Source organism: Myxocyprinus asiaticus, chromosome 45, assembly GCF_019703515.2.
Source record: "Myxocyprinus asiaticus isolate MX2 ecotype Aquarium Trade chromosome 45, UBuf_Myxa_2, whole genome shotgun sequence".
Classification (NCBI taxonomy): Eukaryota; Metazoa; Chordata; class Actinopteri; order Cypriniformes; family Catostomidae; genus Myxocyprinus; species Myxocyprinus asiaticus.
Genome location: NC_059388.1, coordinates 20,966,285 through 20,985,451, shown reverse-complemented (window position 1 = coordinate 20,985,451; position 19,167 = coordinate 20,966,285). Strand labels below are relative to the sequence as shown.

Below are 19,167 nucleotides of genomic sequence, written 5' to 3'. Positions count from 1 at the left end.
TTTTTAAAAAGAATACAAGCATTGAAGGCATGTTGTGCTTGCACATGTTCATCCAGACCACTGTACAGCAGCAATGAAATCACACAGACCTGGACAGAGTGAATTGTTCAATCACAGCTCCATGAGATGCTGAATGCTAGCTATTAAAAACAACCCTCTTCTCAAGCCCCACCACAAAGATATTCATTCTTACAAATAAAGTGCTGCTTCACAAGCTCCTCAGGTTAAGTTAACACTGTACGAATGTAACCCATTGGTTTATGTGCCCTATCAAGTTTTTTGACAAGTGTACAGGCTCACTAACTACCTTTCTGCAGGCCGGGCAGAGGCCGTTCTCATCTGTGCGAATACGATGCCAGCAGAAGCGGCAGATCTGGTAGCCGCACGTGCAGGGGAAGAAGTTGACGTCGTCAATCTCCAATGGTTCCATGCACAGTGGGCACTCCATGGGGTCTTCCTTCACCTCAGGGCTGCGAGACATTCTATGGCACGACGCAGAGAGAAGAGGAGGGCTTTCTCACAGGTAGAGCTGATAAGGAAGGGAGAGACATGTTCAACAAGTGCATTGGATCACATGCATTAGTAGTATTATTTACATAGCTCTCTGGAATATTTGATTTTGATTGATCATTGTGTACAATAGCCGCTTTTCCACCATCAGGCCAATGCGAGCCAGGGCTATCAACTGCTCAGCCGGGGCCAATAGCCTCGGGCTAGAGCCACAAACCCAAAATCTATCTGGCCAATAGCCCTGCAGCGTTGCCCTAAAACCTGCCCTCAATATGCCGCCCTGGTGCCAACGTCACACACCCTGCCCATTTCACAAGTAAGAGGGAAGCTCAAGCTGAGGTATCAGACTCTGGCGTAGCAGCTAGCCCACGAATTGAACATGGATTTGTACTGTGCCCGCAACTTCTTTTTAATTGTTCCTGAACCTGTACCATTGTGTGCTGGATACACAACTTAGCAAGTTTGGCGACAATATACTTAATCACGTCTTCGTTCGTCAGACGCCGTCGATTTGACGTTGCACATTTTCATCAGCCCAAATATTCAGAAGAGCCCTGATTTCTTCTACTGACCAGTACGGATGATTCTCCATTCTCTGTTAAACTGTTCAGGAAAACTGGTAGCTAGATATGAAAAATTGGGAAATGAGTATCTTTGTGCTGAAACCTCTGACCTGATTCAGCTAAACTCAGATTTTGACATTAACCCCACCTCAACCCTCAGTTGGCCTTCTTTGGCCCAAGGGTAATCAGCAGGCCAAAGGCCACTGGCCCCTAGGAGGCACGAAGCCCCAGAAGTGACAGTGGGAACACAACTGGCCCTGGCACATACTAGCATGCCCTTATTTGACACGATAGTGGAAATGCGGCTAATGATGCTTAGCTGTATATTTGACCGTTTTCCCAGACAACCGGTTTCCAACATACTGTAGCTGGGCTAGTTCATGTCTCTCATAACACTCTGTGACCTCTTTCTTTTCGTATAATAAAACAGCAAAAGTCAATTTCTTTATCTGGTAAACTGCCATATAATAATAAGCAGAATAATGTGCAAAAAGCCAGTGTTACGTCCCATACTAGTTTAACAGTCTGCTGCTGTGTTTTGCTCTCTCTCTCTCTCACTTTCTGTCGGTGTGCAAGTGTGGTTCATTTTTGCTGTGTGCTCATTTCCAGGTGTAGCCGATCGGCAAATTGCATCACCTGTACGAAGACAATTGGCTGTCTCTGATGGTGTGCCTAATAAGATCCTGTTGCAACGCTTCAGAGAGGAGCTGTCACGACTCTGGGATGGTCATGCTATTCCCGACTCCTCGCCATCCACCAAATCAAACTTTGCTCGTGTGTTGTTTAGACGCTATACTTAATGTGTAGTGTGTGACCTAACATTTGAAGCTTTGATTAGATATACAGGTGCATCTCAATAAATTAGAATGTCGTGGAAAAGTTCATTTATTTCAGTAGTTCAACTCAAATTGTGAAACTCGTGTATTAAATAAATTCAATGCACACAGACTGAAGTAGTTTAAGTCTTTGGTTCTTTTAATTGTGATGATTTTGGCTCACATTTAACAAAAACCCACCAATTCACTATCTCAAAAAATTAGAATATGGTGACATGCCAATCAGCTAATCAACTCAAAACACCTGCAAAGGTTTCCTGAGCCTTCAAAATGGTCTCTCAGTTTGGTTCACTAGGCTACACAATCATGGGGAAGACTGCTGATCTGATAGTTGTCCAGAAGACAATCATTGACGCCCTTCACAAGGAGGGTAAGCCACAAACATTCATTGCCAAAGAAGCTGGCTGTTCACAGAGTGCTGTATCCAAGCATGTTAACAGAAAGTTGAGTGGAAGGAAAAAGTGTGGAAGAAAAAGATGCACAACCAGCCGAGAGAACCGCAGCCTTATGAGGATTGTCAAGCAAAATCGATTCAAGAATTTGGGTGAACTTCACAAGGAATGGACTGAGGCCGGGGTCAAGGCATCAAGAGCCACCACACACAGACGTGTCAAGGAATTTGGCTACAGTTGTCGTATTCCTCTTGTTAAGCCACTCCTGAACCACAGACAACATCAGAGGCGTCTTACCTGGGCTAAGGAGAAGAAGAACTGGACTGTTGCCCAGTGGTCCAAAGTCCTCTTTTCAGATGAGAGCAAGTTTTGTATTTCATTTGGAAACCAAGGTCCTAGAGTCTGGAGGAAGGGTGGAGAAGCTCATAGCCCAAGTTGCTTGAAGTCCAGTGTTAAGTTTCCACAGTCTGTGATGATTTGGGGCGCAATGTCATCTGCTGGTGTTGGTCCATTGTGTTTTTTGAAAACCAAAGTCACTGCACCCGTTTACCAAGAAATTTTGGAGCACTTCATGCTTCCTTTTGCTGACCAGCTTTTTAAGGATGCTGATTTCATTTTCCAGCAGGATTTGGCACCTGCCCACACTGCCAAAAGCACCAAAAGTTGGTTAAATGACCATGGTGTTGGTGTGCTTGACTGGCCAGCAAACTCACCAGACCTGAACCCCATAGAGAATCTATGGGGTATTGTCAAGAGGAAAATGAGAAACAAGAGACCAAAAAATGCAGATGAGCTGAAGGCCACTGTCAAAGAAACCTGGGCTTCCATACCACCTCAGCAGTGCCACAAACTGATCACCTCCATGCCACGCCGAATTGAGGCAGTAATTAAAGCAAAAAGGAGCCCCTACCAAGTATTGAGTACATATACAGTAAATGAACATACTTTCCAGAAGGCCAACAATTCACTAAAAATGTTTTTTTTTATTGGTCTTATGATGTATTCTAATTTTTTGAGATAGTGAATTGGTGGGTTTTTGTTAAATGTGAGCCAAAATCATCACAATTAAAAGAACCAAAGACTTAAACTACTTCAGTCTGTGTGCATTGAATTTATTTAATACACGAGTTTCACAATTTGAGTTGAATTATTGAAATAAATGAACTTTTCCACGACATTCTAATTTATTGAGATGCACCTGTATGTCTTTAAAGCAGACAGGTGTAGGGGTGGCCTGCCCTTTTTGGTTTGAATATGGTTTGTTCCTGTTTTTGTTAGAATAGTTAGGCAAGCCTCGTTGTATTTTATTTTCTATACATATAGATTATTTATGTCTTCTCCTTTTTAGATTACTTTTGTTTATTATTTTGGGCCAGGGGTCACCCTGAAGTCCTTAATCCTGCTGCTTTTAATGATATTTGTTTTCAACAAAATTGTTGAATTTTACATGTCATGTTTGGTTTGATGATTGTGCGGGAGTCGTTTTATTACCTTGTTGCATCTAACCCCTTGGGGTCGTAACGCCGGATATTATCGCAAAATAAATGTCTTTAAAATGATTAAAGTCTTGATGATCATCCCGTTGTTGTTTATTTTGCAATAATGACAACAGTACTATACCTATAATATAAACAGGTGAACTGTTGAAAATTAATGTCACTAAAATTCAAAACTTAGTAACATGCCAACCGTTTTGGCCATCTTAGACCAAAAATCTAAGAATCAAATTAGGCATTGACATAACAATGCTGCCTAGATTGGCAGCTAACAAGTTAAGAAATACAGCAAATATCAACAAATCTTATTTTGTGAATTTAATGTTAAGATCATAGACAAAAATAGGTTTACATTAGCCATTTATGTAGCAGAGTAGATGTTGTATCAGAGAGCCAATATTATAATGCTAGTAATACGACATTGTGCATAGGGGGGCATTTTGAATCCGAGGTAGAGGAACTGACGGCATAATTGGAATCGACAAAAACAATCACCCACACAAGCAGTCATAACAGGTTCTGTAAAAGGTAGACCTATTCTCTAGTGATCATCCAGTGAACTTGTTGTCTAGGTGTGTAGGTGCAAATTCAGCAATAACTGAAAATCAGGTTGACTTCTCGTATAGAACACAGATATGTGGGCTCATGGCAAGGTTTGCTGGTCTAACACAGAATAAGAAGCAATCTAAAATCTTTTGAGTTTTTTGGGGGTTTTAATTAGGAAATGTGACTGCTACCACATTCAATTAAGAGCCTAATAAGAAGTAGGGCTGGGTATTGATACAGATTTCCAGATTCGATTTGATTCAACTCACAAGCTCTCGATTCGATTCCAATTCGATATTGATCCATATGGGTATATTTCAGTTACAATGTTCATTTTGCTGACATTTTAAAGAAATTCTCTCTCAGCTAATGCTGTAAATTATACAGGGGACCTTTTAACTTGGTACATTATGAAATTATTAATTTAAATTTGTTTATTATTTTATCATTAGTTTTTCATTATTTTGGTCACATTTTAGTTTTTAAAATATGCATAAATTCCATGTACAGTGCATTCAGAAAGTATTCAGACCCCTTCATTTTTTTCCACATATTGTAATGTTGCAGCCTTATGCTAAAATGCTTTAAAATTATTAGTATTTTCATATCAATCTACACTTCACACCCCATAATGACAAAGCAAAAATCAGATTTTTGATAACTATTTATTAAAAAGAAAAAAATTAAATATCACATTGGCATAAGTATTCAGACCCTTTGCTATGACAATTTGAGCTCAGGTGCATCCCATTTCTCTGGATCATCTTTGAGATGCTTCTACACTTTGATTGGAGTCCACCTGTGGAAAATTAAATTGATTGGACATGATTTGGAAAGGCACACACCTGTCTATACAAGGTGTCACAGCTGAAAATGCATATCAGAGCAAAAACCAAGCCATGAGGTCAAAGGAACTGCCTGCAGGGCTCAGAGACAGGATTGTGTCGAGGCACAGATCTGGGGAAGGCTACAAAAAAAATGTTGGCTGCATTGAAGGTTCCCAAGAGCACAGCGGCCTCACTCTGGTTGAGCTCTAGAGATCATGTGTGGAGGTGGGAGAAACTTACAGAAGGACAACCATCACTGCAACACTCCACCGATCTGGACTTTATGGCAGAGTGGCTAGATGGAAGCCTTTCCTCAGTGCAAGACACACAAAAAAAAAAAAGCACCTAAAGGACTCTCAGACAGTTAGAAGCAAGATTCTCTGGTTTGATGAAATGAAGATCGAACCATTTGGCCTCAATTTCACGCGTCATGTCTGGAGGAAACCAGGCACCACTCATCACCTGCGCAATACCATCCCAACAGTGAAGCAAGGTGGTGGAAGCATCATGCTGTGGGGGTGTTTTTGAGCAGCAGGGACTGGGGGACTGGTCAGGGTTGAAAAAGCTGAAAGCTGAACGCTGCAAAATACAGAGATATCCTTAATGAAAACCTGGTCCAGAGCGCTCGGGACCTCAGACTGGGCCGAAGTTTCACCTTCCAACAGGACAATGACCCTAAGCAAAGAGCCAAGATAACACAAGAGTGGCTTAGGGACAACTCTGTGAATGTCCTTCAGTGGCCCAGCCAGAGCCCGCACTTGAACTCAATCGAACATCTCTGGAGAGACCTGAAAATGGCTGTCCACCGACAGTCCCCATCCAACCTGACAGACCTTGAGAGGATCTGCAGAGAAGAATGGCAGAAAATCCCCAAATCCAGGTGTGCAAAGCTTGTCACATCATAGCCAAAAAGACTTGAGGCTATAATCGCTGCCAAAGGTGCTTCAACTAAGTACTGAGTTAAGGGTCTGAATACTTACACTGATCAGCCACAACATTAAAACTACCTGCCTAATATTGTATAGGTACCCCTCGTGCAGTCAAAACAGCACCAACCCACATCTCAGAATAGCATTCTAAGATTCTATTCTTCTCACCACAATTGTACAGAGCAGTTATCTGAGTTACCGTAGACTTTGTCAGTTCGAACCAGTGTTTATGTGAGGTACGTGAAAAACATGGACATTCAAGAAGAGTTTCTATTCATTAGTCCTTTCCCCCAACCCCCCCCCCCCTTTTAATAAAAAGTTGTATATTCAATGTTATAATTCAGTTAATAACTTCTACACTTTTCTTGTTAAACAATAAATTACAATTAAAAACAATTGTCTGACAATCTGTTCAGATGTGTTTGTGTGGGTGTTGGGATATAATAGTTGGTCAGACAATTCCGTTTCCTCGCATCACTTCCCTGTGAGGTTCATTTATCAAACAATGGTCTGAACAAAGTTCCTGAATGGGAACAAATGCAGGACAGCCTTGTATTGCAAAAACAAACAAACCTGACTAAGAAGCATCCACTGAGCAATATAGAACTACTATAGTGGGATTAAAAAGTCCAAATCCACACTGAAAATCTGGGTTCCAAAATCTTAAACCCTTGAAGTAAAAGTTTTAGGATATGAACATTTTTAAAGAAATGTGATGTTGTAAAATGAAGAACTATTTAAGATTCTTGACTTAAATTCACGTTAATTTTTCAATTAAACTTTTCACTCAAACTGTTAGCCTGATAATACAATTTGTAATGGAAAAAAAAATAAAATAAATAAAAATATTACAAAATAGAAGCATTTTCACAGGGACTTTTGAACCCTACTGTGTGAGACACACATTGCTCTAAGATCAAAGACTCCAGAACAACCAACGCCATGCACAGGATATGGTGGGCATGACTGGGCCTTATGCTAGCAGTGATTTTGTCACTTCAATTTGTGCTTCCAAAATGTGTATGCTGTTCAAGCAGGTGGAGTGGATTAATGGTCACTCTGTCAGTAGGGGAAGCACCAGGAGAGTAAAGAGGAGTAAGGAGTTGGGGATGGGGAAAAGGGTGTCATCTAAAAATATCCCATCCTGGGCAGGCAGAGTGCAACAGGAGGAGCCAAGCCCTAAATCTACCTTTAAAAGGGAAATGGTGATTGCACGCAGGAGGCGGTCTGCTCTACATGTAAGGTAATCAGTGCTTCCTCGAATCAGCAATGTGCGGGGGGCAAAGCACACGGTACAGTCTCATTAGCATGCCAATATGAAATAAGAAACGGGGTGTGAGGTTTTTTTTTTTTTTGCAGTCCCCAGTCACATCTGTTTGGAGAAGGAATTCCCAGTGTCCCCGAGGATGGGATTCCTTCCCAGCAGAGGCGAATATCAACTGAGTAATAAAAGCTTTGTGCTGGACCCTGCTAGGGATGCTGCATAAAAAAAAAAAAAATAAAAATAAAAAAAAAAAACAACAACCGGGGGGCCTGGGTAGCTCAGCAAGTAAAGATACTGACTACCACCCTTGGAGCCACAAGTTCGAATACAGGGCGTGGTGAGTAACTCCAGCCAGGTCTCCTAAGCGACCAAATTGGCTCGGTTGTTAGGGAGGGTACAGTCACATGCGGCAACCTCCTCGTGGTCACAATAATGTGGTTCTTGCTCTCGGTGAGGCGCGTGGCAAGTTGTGCGTGGATGCTGCAGAGAATAGCATGAAGCATCCACATGCGCTACGTCTCCGCGGTAACATGCTCAAGCCACGTGATAAGATGCACGGATTGATGGTCTCAGATGCAGAGGCAACTGAAATTCATCCTCTGCCACCCGGATTGAGGTGAGTCACTACGCCACCATGAGCACTTAGAGCGCATTGGGAATTGGGCATTCCAAATTGGTGAAAAAAAAAAAAAAAAAAAAAAAAAAAAATGAAAAACAACCTTTAACACTCTTGGAACAGGGATTTGATTCAAATACAGCGATCATAATACCATAACACAAACTCAAGCTGTGCGGGGTTTGATTTTCCAGGCTTCCAATGTCACATGCTTGTGTCCTAAGAGACTGATGCATAATATGGAATGGAATAGGGCAGTAAAACCCACAGGATGACCTTTAAACTCTAGAGCTACATGTTAAGTTTTAAAAACAGAAGATGCATGGAATGACGACTTTCTGGTCTCTTGACTCTTTATTACAGTTCAGTTATTAGAGCTATTGCAACTAACAAAGAGCACCAACTCTTAATTCTACTTAGTGTAAACAAATCAAACTGGATTAAACTGAAACGAGTATGCTGATTCTTCTTTTTCTTTGGGCGTAAAAACAAACTGTACTGAATTGAAACTAGAATGCGGATTCTTCTTTTACTTCCAGCGTAAAAAAAAAACAAAACTGGACTGAACTAAACTGAAATGAGAGAGTTGATTCTACTTTTACTACCGGCATAAACACAAGTCAAACTGAATAGAACTAAACTTAAACCAGAGCACTGATTCTACTTTTACTTCCAGTGTAAACACAAATCAAACTGGATCGTACTAAACTGAAACGAGAATGGTGATTCTACTTTTACTTCAAGCATAAAAAAAAATGTAACTGGACTGAACTAAATTGAAACCAGAAAGCTGATTCTAATTATACTTAGTGTGAACACAAATCAAAATGAATTAAAATAAACTGCAACCAGGATGCTGATACTAAATTCACTTCCACTGTAAACACATCAACATGTACTGAACTGAAACCAGAGAGCTGATTCTTCTTCCTGAGTAAACATAAATCAGATTGGATTAAACTAAAACTGGAATGCCGATTCAAATTTTACTTTTGGTGTAAACACAAATTAAACAGGATTCAGCTAAACTGAAATCAGGACTGACTGCAATTGCATACACGACCAAGGCTGGAATCACCCACAAATCTCTTCTTATCAGAAACACAAACACCAAAACATGTTTGCAGAGGATGGACAAACTAAGGACAAAAATGTGTCTTAGGTTTCCATCAAAAGTGCTGGGAAAGTGTGATGACAAACACTGATATAAGACTACACACAAAGTATAGTTTCACTGAGTTTTGGCAATGATATGTGTTTTCGTGTATACATTAACACAATCGTGGTTGAAGGCCCCTCTGAAATTACCTTTCTTCAAAGCATACTAAATGCTTGAGATAACATTCAAATTGCTTGTCACAGGCTCAACATTTCTAGATTAATAACATATGGGTTTTTAATGTCACTTCATGCTGAGTCCCTGTCACACCCTTTCAAAGCACAAAAACATTAAAGATAAAACATAAATGGAATACCCATCATTTCAATGAACTGCATTATTTGTAGACTTGGACTTCGAGAATATAACATCATTAACAGTTCACTTGTAGTGCCAGAGCAAGGCATATTTTTGCTATTAATCTCTCTTGAAATATACAGGATGGTTTGCTGGTCAAATTCATATTTCATATGTCATAATTCAGAGAATTTTTAAAGTACAAAAACTCAGTGCTCTCAGAAATTAATTTGTGCCATCTAGGAACAACATCTAAGTGTTTCCATGTTCACAATACGGCAGCGTTAAGTCATATTACAACAGAGTATCACTTAATGATGACTAAGGCTAATATCGGATAATATAATCACTTCACCGATATATCGGTATCGGCGTATATTTTACCGATATGCGCCATTATGAAAGCTTTTTTCAGAACAATGCAGTAAACAATGCTTTAGAATTGGTGTCATTACGTAGTCTGTCCAGCAGAGCGTGCTCTGACTCCATTGTTTAAAGAGCTGACTCTGAACTGACGTGGCTCTGCAGACAGGGCGGAGTTCAGCGGTGTCATCACGGTAAGTTGTTAACTAGTCTGTTAAATACATACTGGAAACTTAATAAACAATGACCCCATCATTTTCCCTTTTCAATATAACTAATATAAATGTTAACCTTGTCCCTGACAACCATGTCACTCATGTCTGTTTGCTGTTAGCCAGCTATAGTTTGTCAGTGCAGTCAGTAATGTAGCAGATTGAAAGGTAAACATCAGAGCATCTTTTTGCAGCTCAGCAGACAACGGTGCGGTGGTGGATTTTGTCTGTTGATTTCATGTTATTACCTAGTTGGTGAGACACAATGCTGGAAAGTAAAATAAACAACGTCCGTCTTTCACTCTCCGTGACAATGAGCTTATAGCTAACTAGCTAACCACTTGTACAGCAGAATACAGTGTAACACTGCTGCCACTGTTTATCTTGACTCGGCAGTATTAATATAGTCAGCATAATGATGTTTATTTAGCTATTTATTTTATTTTTATTTATTCTTTATTTTAATGGTCAGCAGTAGACTGATACTAAACAGTACTGATGTTTATTTAACTATTGTTTTATTTTTATCTATTCTTTATTTAAATGGTCAGCATTTGACTGATACTAAACATACAGTACTGATGTTTATTTAGCTATTTATTTTATTTTTATTTATTCTTTATTTTCTCAGTGTTCATTTCTAGAATTTGTTGACAATGTATAATAATAATGTCAAATATTGTTTGATAAAAAATATGTTTAAGAAAGCAGCCTTCTGAGTACCTTTGCATAGTCACATCGGTGCAAAATCCACATAGAAAAGGTCTGTTTTCATTCCAGCTCAAAAATGAAATATATCGGCCACCATATCGGTAATCGGTGAATTTTCCCTCTCTAAAATCAGTATCGGTCTCAAAAATCACATATCAGTTGGGCTCTAATGATGACCTTCACCAAATTGTGAGGATGAGAATAACGACTAGGCTAGTTTTTGATGTTCCTTTTTTGTTGTTGCCTTTTACTGCTGTCTGTGGTGCCTTTTTCTCATGATTTCAAATAATTTCAATTTATATTTCTAAGCAGGAAAACAATTTCACTATACTTCCATAAATCCACAGTATGCCCACCTCTTCAAACACTCCTACACCACTGGTTTAAACATGTTTCTGTTTATATCAATTGTTGCAGATTTGCTTTAAATTCAGTGTTGGAACTTTCCAGGCCTTTGAGAAATGCAGAAATATAGACACATAGTGTTAATAAAATGCTATTTACTAAGTTTGCATTTGGTTGAAGTTTCAGTTGTTGTTTTTTAAATGCAGGATCAGTGCAGATTTCATCTTGAAGGTACAATGCCAGCAATATGAAAGCACAGCCCATTTTAGTGAGGTGGTGCAGCAAGTTATGTCGTCATTTCTCATCCAACCAGCACACCCTAATCAATTCATCAAGCTGAACCACTGCAATCAGGCAAATCAGTGTTCACTCTCATGCATCAATACAGATTGTGTATGCTCTTTCAGGACAAAACTGTCTCTGTAGAAACATCATATTCTCTTCAGACTTCCTCAAAGTTACTTAAAGGAAAAGTTTGCCCAAATATTTAAATTTGTTCATCAATTACTCACCTTCATGTTGTTCCAAAACCATATGACTTTCTTCTGCGGTGCACAAAAGGATATATTTTAAAGAATGTTGCGAGTAGTGATTTCCATACAATTGCTGTTGATAATGACTCTTTAAAAAGCACATAAGTGTCACAAAATTTGTTCATGCATCATATTCAGTCTTCTAAAAGTATACGATCAATTTGTGTTATGAACAGAATAAAATGTAATTTATTTGCTGTCATATCAAATCATTGATCAGCTCCTGTAAACAGCACAAATATGGAGGTGATCTTTGTAGGTGTCTTGTGGCCAAACGTCATGATACATTGAGGTTTGATGTAATTAATTTGGCCACTCCATACGTGTTGATCCAATGATTTAATCTGAGACTGAATATCAAATGTTGTCTGTTCATCATACAAAGTGATTGTATGTCTTCAGAAGACTTGGAATACAGTGCTTTAATCGTATCGACTATTTTAACAGATTTTTAGTTTTTTTGTCCTTTATTGAGCTTAAAGGGTTAGTTCACCCAAAAATGAAAATCCTCTCATGATTTACTTACCTTTAAGCCATACCAGATGTGTATGACTTTCCTTCTTCAGCAGAACCGATGTGAAGTGTCATGTGACGTAAATGCAATGGCGTGTTGACACGAGAAGTCAGAAGCTGAAATGTGCTTACAAAAATCTTCACTTTGGTTCTGCTGTAGAAGGAAAGCCATACACATCTGGGATGGTTTAAAGGTAAGTAAATCATGAGAGAATTTTCATTTTTGGGTGAACTAACCCTTTAACAGCTCAAAATCACCATTTACTTTCATTATGTGGTGAAAGACATTTGAAGATTTGGAATACATTTTTCCTTCTGTTTTTAATGGAAATACACTATATTGCCAAAAGTATTCGCTCACCTGCCTTTAGACGCATATGAACTTAAGTGACATCCCATTCTTAATCCATAGGGTTTAATATGACGTCGGCCCACCCTTTGCAGCTATAACAGCTTCAACTCTTCTAGGAAGGCTTTCCACAAGGTTTAGGAGTGTGTTTATGGGAATTTTTGACCATTCTTCCAGAAGCGCATTTGTGAGGTCAGACACTGATGTTGGACGAGAAGGCCTGGCTCGCAGTCTTCGCTCTAATTCATCCCAAAGGTGCTCTATCGGGTTGAGGTCAGGACTCTGTGCAGGCCAGTCAAGTTCTTCCACACCAAACTCACTCATCCATGTCTTTATGGACATTGCTTTGTGCACTGGTGCGCAGTCATGTTGGAACAGGAAGGGGCCATCCCCAAACTGTTCCCACAAAGTTGGGAGCATGGAATTGTCCAAAATCTCTTGGTATGCTGAAGCATTCAGAGTTCCTTTCACTGGAACTAAGGGGCCAAGCCCAGCTCCTGAAAAACAACCCCACACCATTATCCCCCTCCACCAAACTTCACAGTTGGCACAATGCAGTCAGACAAGTACCGTTCTCCTGGCAACCGCCAAACCCAGACTCGTCCATCAGATTGCCAGATGGAGAAGCATGATTTGTCACTCCAGAGAACGCATCTCCACTGCTCTAGAGTCCAGTGGCGGCGTGCTTTACACCACTGCATCCGACGCTTTGCATTGCACTTGGTGATGTATGGCTTGGATGCAGCTGCTCGGCCATGGAAACCCATTCCATGAAGCTCTCTACGCACTGTTCTTGAGCTAATCTGAAGGCCACATGAACTTTGGAGGTCTGTAGCCTTTGACTCTGCAGAAAGTTGGCGACCTCTGCGCACTATGTGCCTCAGCATCCGCTGACCCCGCTCTGTCATTTTACGTGGCCTACCACTTCGTGGCTGAGTTGCTGTCATTCCCAATCGCGTCCACTTTTTTTATAATACCACTGACAGTTGACTGTGGAATATTTAGTAGTGAGGAAATTTCACGACTGGACTTGTTGCACAGGTGGCATCCTATTACAGTACCATGCTGGAATTCACTGAGCTCCTGAGAGCGGCCCATTCTTTCACAAATGTTTGTAGAAGCAGTCTGCATGCCTAGGTGCTTCATTTTATACACCTGTGGCCATGGAAGTGATTGGAACACCTGAATTCAATTATTTGGATGGGTGAGTGAATACTTTTGGCAATATAGTGTATGTCATACTAGTTTGGGACGACAGGATGGTGAGTAAAATAATGACAGAATTTTTGGATGAACTATTCATTTAAAGGAAAAATTCACCCAAAAAAATTATAATTCTCTTATTTTCTCAATCTTGTTCCATCTCAATCTCATACATACTTTCTTAATCTGCATAACACAAATTAAGCTATTTTGATGGGGAAATTATGTTTGAAATTATGTATGAAATTATGCAAGTCAATGAGGTCTAAAACTTTAAAGCTTCAAAAAGGACATAACGGCAGCATCAAGGTAATCAAAACAACTCTTAAACAGTGGTTTAATTTATGTCTTTTGATGTGTCCACAGCATTCTGTGCGTGTAAAGCACAAGGAAGTTCAATCTTGCTTCAGATCATGATCACGCCAAGGATACTGCAGAAGTCAAGATTTATAGTAATAAAGGAGTTGCATTTTAGTCCGATTCTCACCCGAACATTACTGTATCACTTTAGAAGACATAGATTAAACTACAGGAGTCGTATGAATTAACTTTGTGTGCTTTTTGGAGCTTGACATTTTTGGACCCCATTGACTTGCATCATATGGACAAACACACATCTTATCCTTCAAAAAATATTTGTGTTCTGCTGAAGAAAGTCATACGAGTTTGAGTGGACATAAGGGTGAGTGAGTGATGAGAGAATTTATCTTTTTTGGGTGAACTATTCTTCTAAATGCATTGGATTACCTTTCCCAGTTATGATTCACCACCTTGCATGAATTTACTGCAGACAACAAACCAAAGGAAGAGGGAAGCAGCATTGCACGGCCAGACATGATGTATTATCCCACATATATAAAAATTTATGACCAAGTCCGAGGTAAGCTGAAACATGTCGATGCAAGATGAGGGAAAATTTGAGCTAAGTTCTTTAAGGGTCTGGGGACCACATCCACACTAACACATTTTAGTTTTCTCGTCCACACTGAAGGTCTGAAAACTCCTCCCCTTACTGCTCATGCAAAAAATTGCCTGTCAGAAATGCAATTTTCCTTGTGTTACATCACCGGCAGCAATTCTGAGTAAACTTGCAATTCTTAAGGTTGTACAAAGTAACATTTATCTTTAACAGTGCTCTCAAAGTGAATATCAGGCACAACACCACCACTACAACATGGGCCACCATCTTGATTTTTCATGTGATGGGACTGCATCACATGACAACAAATGCTTCATAGTTTTCAGATATCTCCATTTCCCTGTCCAAACTAAAATGCGAAGACGGCATTTTCAAATGTATCCACTGTGGAGTGTGTTTTCAAAAAGCTCAGTATTCGCTGTCAAAAACGCAATCTCAGTTTGGACGGAAGACCATCTTATTTTGTTTACTTTTTAGAAATCCCAGTGATCATGAAGAGGATGTCATTATATGGTGATCGTGGAAAGTGTGAAGGAACCTCTAACAGCATTCTACAATCATGGTACCTTGGTGACTGAGGAAGAAGTGGTAATTCATCCCTTGGGTGATATATATGCTGCTTTGTGAACCTGATGGGCCTGGTGGATACTCTAAATCTGGACTACTCAAAGGAATTAAATTTCATGTTTGAAATGATACAGTGCCTTTTTTGGAGGAGTCATATCAGATTCTTGCACTGCACGAATCCACTCTCTGAAGAACAAGTTACATTATAAGTGTAACTGCCCATTTCTCTCAGGGTACTTTTTTCTGCTTCTGTGCCAAAGGCAGGATTGTACTTATTTGAGACATTTACATGCACACATAAGATTGTGTGGAAAGATTCTACACAGCCTGCTTTATTTTTCAAGACATTAATGACAAGAAACCCATATACTTTTTTGTACCAATAGAGAACTTCTACTTTTTGGGCATTAACACAAACTTCACTACCCAATTTGACTGCAGCAAACCTTTCATTTCATTAAACCAAAGAGGTTGGTGACATGCAACCTATTAATGTTTGTTTTCTTGATTTTCTGACATTGGAGATCTCCAGTTTTGGACATTTAAACATGCACTTACCTCATGTTTGCAAAGATGCAAGTGCATGTGGTGAATCATTTAATTTGACAACACCTGTGTTCCAATTACATGTTGGGGATTTCAAAGACATCTGTGACCAAGAAACCATTTATTGCCGCTGTACTTTGTACGGATGTTTAAGACTAGTTATTATTTTACCAGGCAATATGTTTTCTTGAAGTCCAGGGGAAATTAAAGAGATTGTGCCTAATAGACTTGAGTTAAAATGTCTCTAGTTTCATTTAAAGAAATGTTCTGGATTCGAGTTAAGATGAATTGACTAATCTACTATACTTTTTTGTGGTAATCAACATTATGCCCGAAATGCTGTCAAATAACTAACATAACGTAATGTTCTTTTTTTTCTCTCTCAGTTATCACTCATTCGCTGCTTATTACCTTTTTTTCATTGAACAAATATAATTACAATAACTTTTGAGATAACCCAGTGTGCCAATGTATTTGTATGTAAGTTATGTATTATTTGTATGTGAAATTTCCAATATAGGACCATTAGTTGTCTTAACTTAAACTGAATTTCTGTGAACAAAACATTGTGTGTCTCAATTTTACAGTGTGGTGAATTCTTCTAGTTAAAGCTAGTCCCAGATCACTGACAAAAGTTCTAGAAACTATTAAGTCAAGTCCAGTAAACTTAAATAGTTAAGTCAAGTAAGTTGAGAAAAATAAGTATTTAAATGTCAACTGCCTTTTTCATAGTTGTTAAAAGTTAATAAATCAAGTTTATCCAGCATGTTTTTCAGTTGACCCTAAATACATTTTTTTAATTCTCATGAATTGATTAAGTTGAGGCAAATTACTGCATGTTATTCCAACAACTATAGGTAAATTGAATCAACTTAACACTTAAAAGGTGCACTCAGCGATTTCTGAGAAACACTGTTGATATTCGAACTCAACTGCCAAAACAAACACACCCCTCCCTTCAGTGCTCCTTTGGAAGCCCCCCCCCAAATTCATGCACGCTGAAAAGCCTCGCCGATGTTGACGCGGCTCCTAGCCCTCGAAATAATCCTTTTTTAGTTTATATTCATCTATATTCGACTTTTTTCTCTTGGTCTGTTTCTCAGCCATTTGTCCTCCTCGAAGTTTAGAAAGTTCGCATCAGCCAGATTTGCTGTCACTCTTCTAATGAATTTCCCTCTCGCTCTGCCCCCATCCTGTGCACGTGCAAGAACCACCCCCTGTTGCTGATTGGCTGGAGTAGTGTTGTGTGGATCGGTCTGATTCCCTTTTTTTTTGTCCCATTTACAGAGCTAGGGCTGTGTACAAATACTAGATTTTTTTTCAGCCCACCAGACTGTGAGGAAATATTTGCAAAAAGTGTATTGAATTAGAATTACTGAGTGCACCTTTTATGTATTATGAGTGCCGCTATTACATTTCACAAGGTTCATTTAATATTCTTGATGCAATATAATGCTTGTCAGCCCAAGTCAGCTGCGCGCTTCCTACACTGCTAAAGAGACCCCACTACACAAACATACATGCACATACTCACAGTGACATCACCGCATAGCTCACGAGCTCATTTCTGAAATGTAGGATGGCAGGGGATCGGAACGTCTCACTGACCAAGCAGTTAGCGCTTTCCTCTTGAATATTAATGAGCCTTCCCCTGTCATCTTATCCTTATGTTTTTGGAGTGCATTTTGCTCGCTTCAAAAGCGGAATGATAGCGCTCCCGGACCATTTATAAACATGGCTCAACGGATAGAGCAGTGCAAGGGTAGAGTAGGTGCGGTAATTCGCGGACTGGTCTCAAACGAACAGACTATTTTTTGTGCTTGTGAACCCGTGAGATGCGCGGCAGGGATTGCATTTGAATGCGGCACAGAACTGTCTGTTTCAAAAGTCCAAATGTTTCGGTGATGAGACTAGTTTAAAACAAACAGCCCACACATTCTAAAAGGCACTGACAAAGAAAACAGGAGAACACATACATTAGAAGGCTTTTCAATTCTCAGATCACAATACTTACAAAACTTTACCATGGATTTACTGTAATAACACTAACTATACTAACTATGGTAGTTGTGGCAGAAAAAGTTTTTAAATGTATTTAGACTGCTGTTAAATTACAAAAATGCCTCTGTTCTTTGAACAGAAACCATAGTTTCTAACCATGGTGAGAAGCCATGAACCAAGCCATCAGTTTTCATCTGTATACAATCTGTACTCTTGTAATGCTCTCTGATTGTAGGACAATGTTTGTTTTGTTTGCCTTCAGAAATTCCATGAGATGACTGTTTAATCAGTAGGAGCTTGAAAGGAATCTGAAAAAGAGAACTTAGTCTCACTGTCAGAATATTTCAATTAAGCCCTATAAAAATTAGGTTAATTTTTTTTCGCAGATACAACTGTTGATAATATCATACATTTCATCTGCATCCCAACCTCAAAATCAATGCTGTACTGTCAAATGTGCATTTCAATGCACATAATATGTAATATTACTGGTAATATCATGGGTGATACCAAAGCAGGTGCTGCTGGTGCCACATTTTCAACCGGTCATTTAAGGGCACAAATAAACTCTGATGTGGCCTAGGCTAAAATTGAGTTTGAGGGCTCGTGGATGCATGCACAACAGCACCGCTACTGAAAAAATCCTAAGGGAAACACTGAAATGTAATATTCAATGTAGTAGTAGTAATAATTATAATAATATATCAATAATTATTACGTAATATTTAAGCAACATCTCAAGCAAGAGTTTCTTCACCACTTTAATTAATACTGTGATGCTCTACCATGCAACACTGTATTTGACCAAATAATAATAATAATAATAATAATAATAATAAACAACAACAAAAAAAATAATGCAATGCTATGTTGAAAAGTAATTGTTCCGTTTTCATTTGATTAAAATTCTATTCATTAATTTGAAGAGTTTTTTTTAATGATAAAATTAAACTTTAAAACCCAGAATTCAGAGAAAATAAAATGGAAAACACTGAATTTGAGAAAAAAATAAAACTGCATTTGGAAAAAAAAATCAAACAGATTTCATAGGCCCTATGTAGTCTGTTACAAAAATACAATGTCTCATATTTTTTCATTATGTGAAGACTCACTAGCCAACTCAATGAAAGAATGCTCAGAAAGTGAGTCTCTCTGCTTTTCATTCAGGTTACCATTGTCATCTTATTTTCATCGTGGCTGGCTGAACCATGTATTTTCATATTTAAAAACAAAAACAACAACAACAACAACAAAAAAAAACACATGCACACAAAAAGGCAATGTTGGCTTAACTGGAGACACCACAACCATTGCGTTTTAATACACCGTGTTAAGTTGAAAATAGTTTAGAAGCCCCTGCGATCTGTTCCATTCAGCTGCGCTCCATCTAGCTATTTGAAAGGAAGAATTGGCCTGTGTGCTTCTCCAGAGTGTTAAGCATTGTCTCTGCCATGGACAGAAAGTCACAGT

The 19,167-nt window shown here is 39.1% G+C and overlaps 1 protein-coding gene across 2 annotated transcripts in view; it reads right to left on the bottom strand.

Moving 5' to 3' along the window:
- The window catches only part of cnot4b (CCR4-NOT transcription complex, subunit 4b), a 53,014-nt gene that overhangs the window by 28,071 nt on the left and 5,776 nt on the right, over window positions 1-19,167 (bottom strand). For both annotated transcript variants that reach the window (XM_051688030.1, XM_051688031.1), the window contains exon 2: window positions 308-529. In XM_051688030.1, coding sequence (XP_051543990.1) covers window positions 308-481 — 174 coding nt within the window. In that variant the 5' untranslated portion in view covers window positions 482-529. The remainder of the gene's footprint in view (window positions 1-307; window positions 530-19,167) is intronic.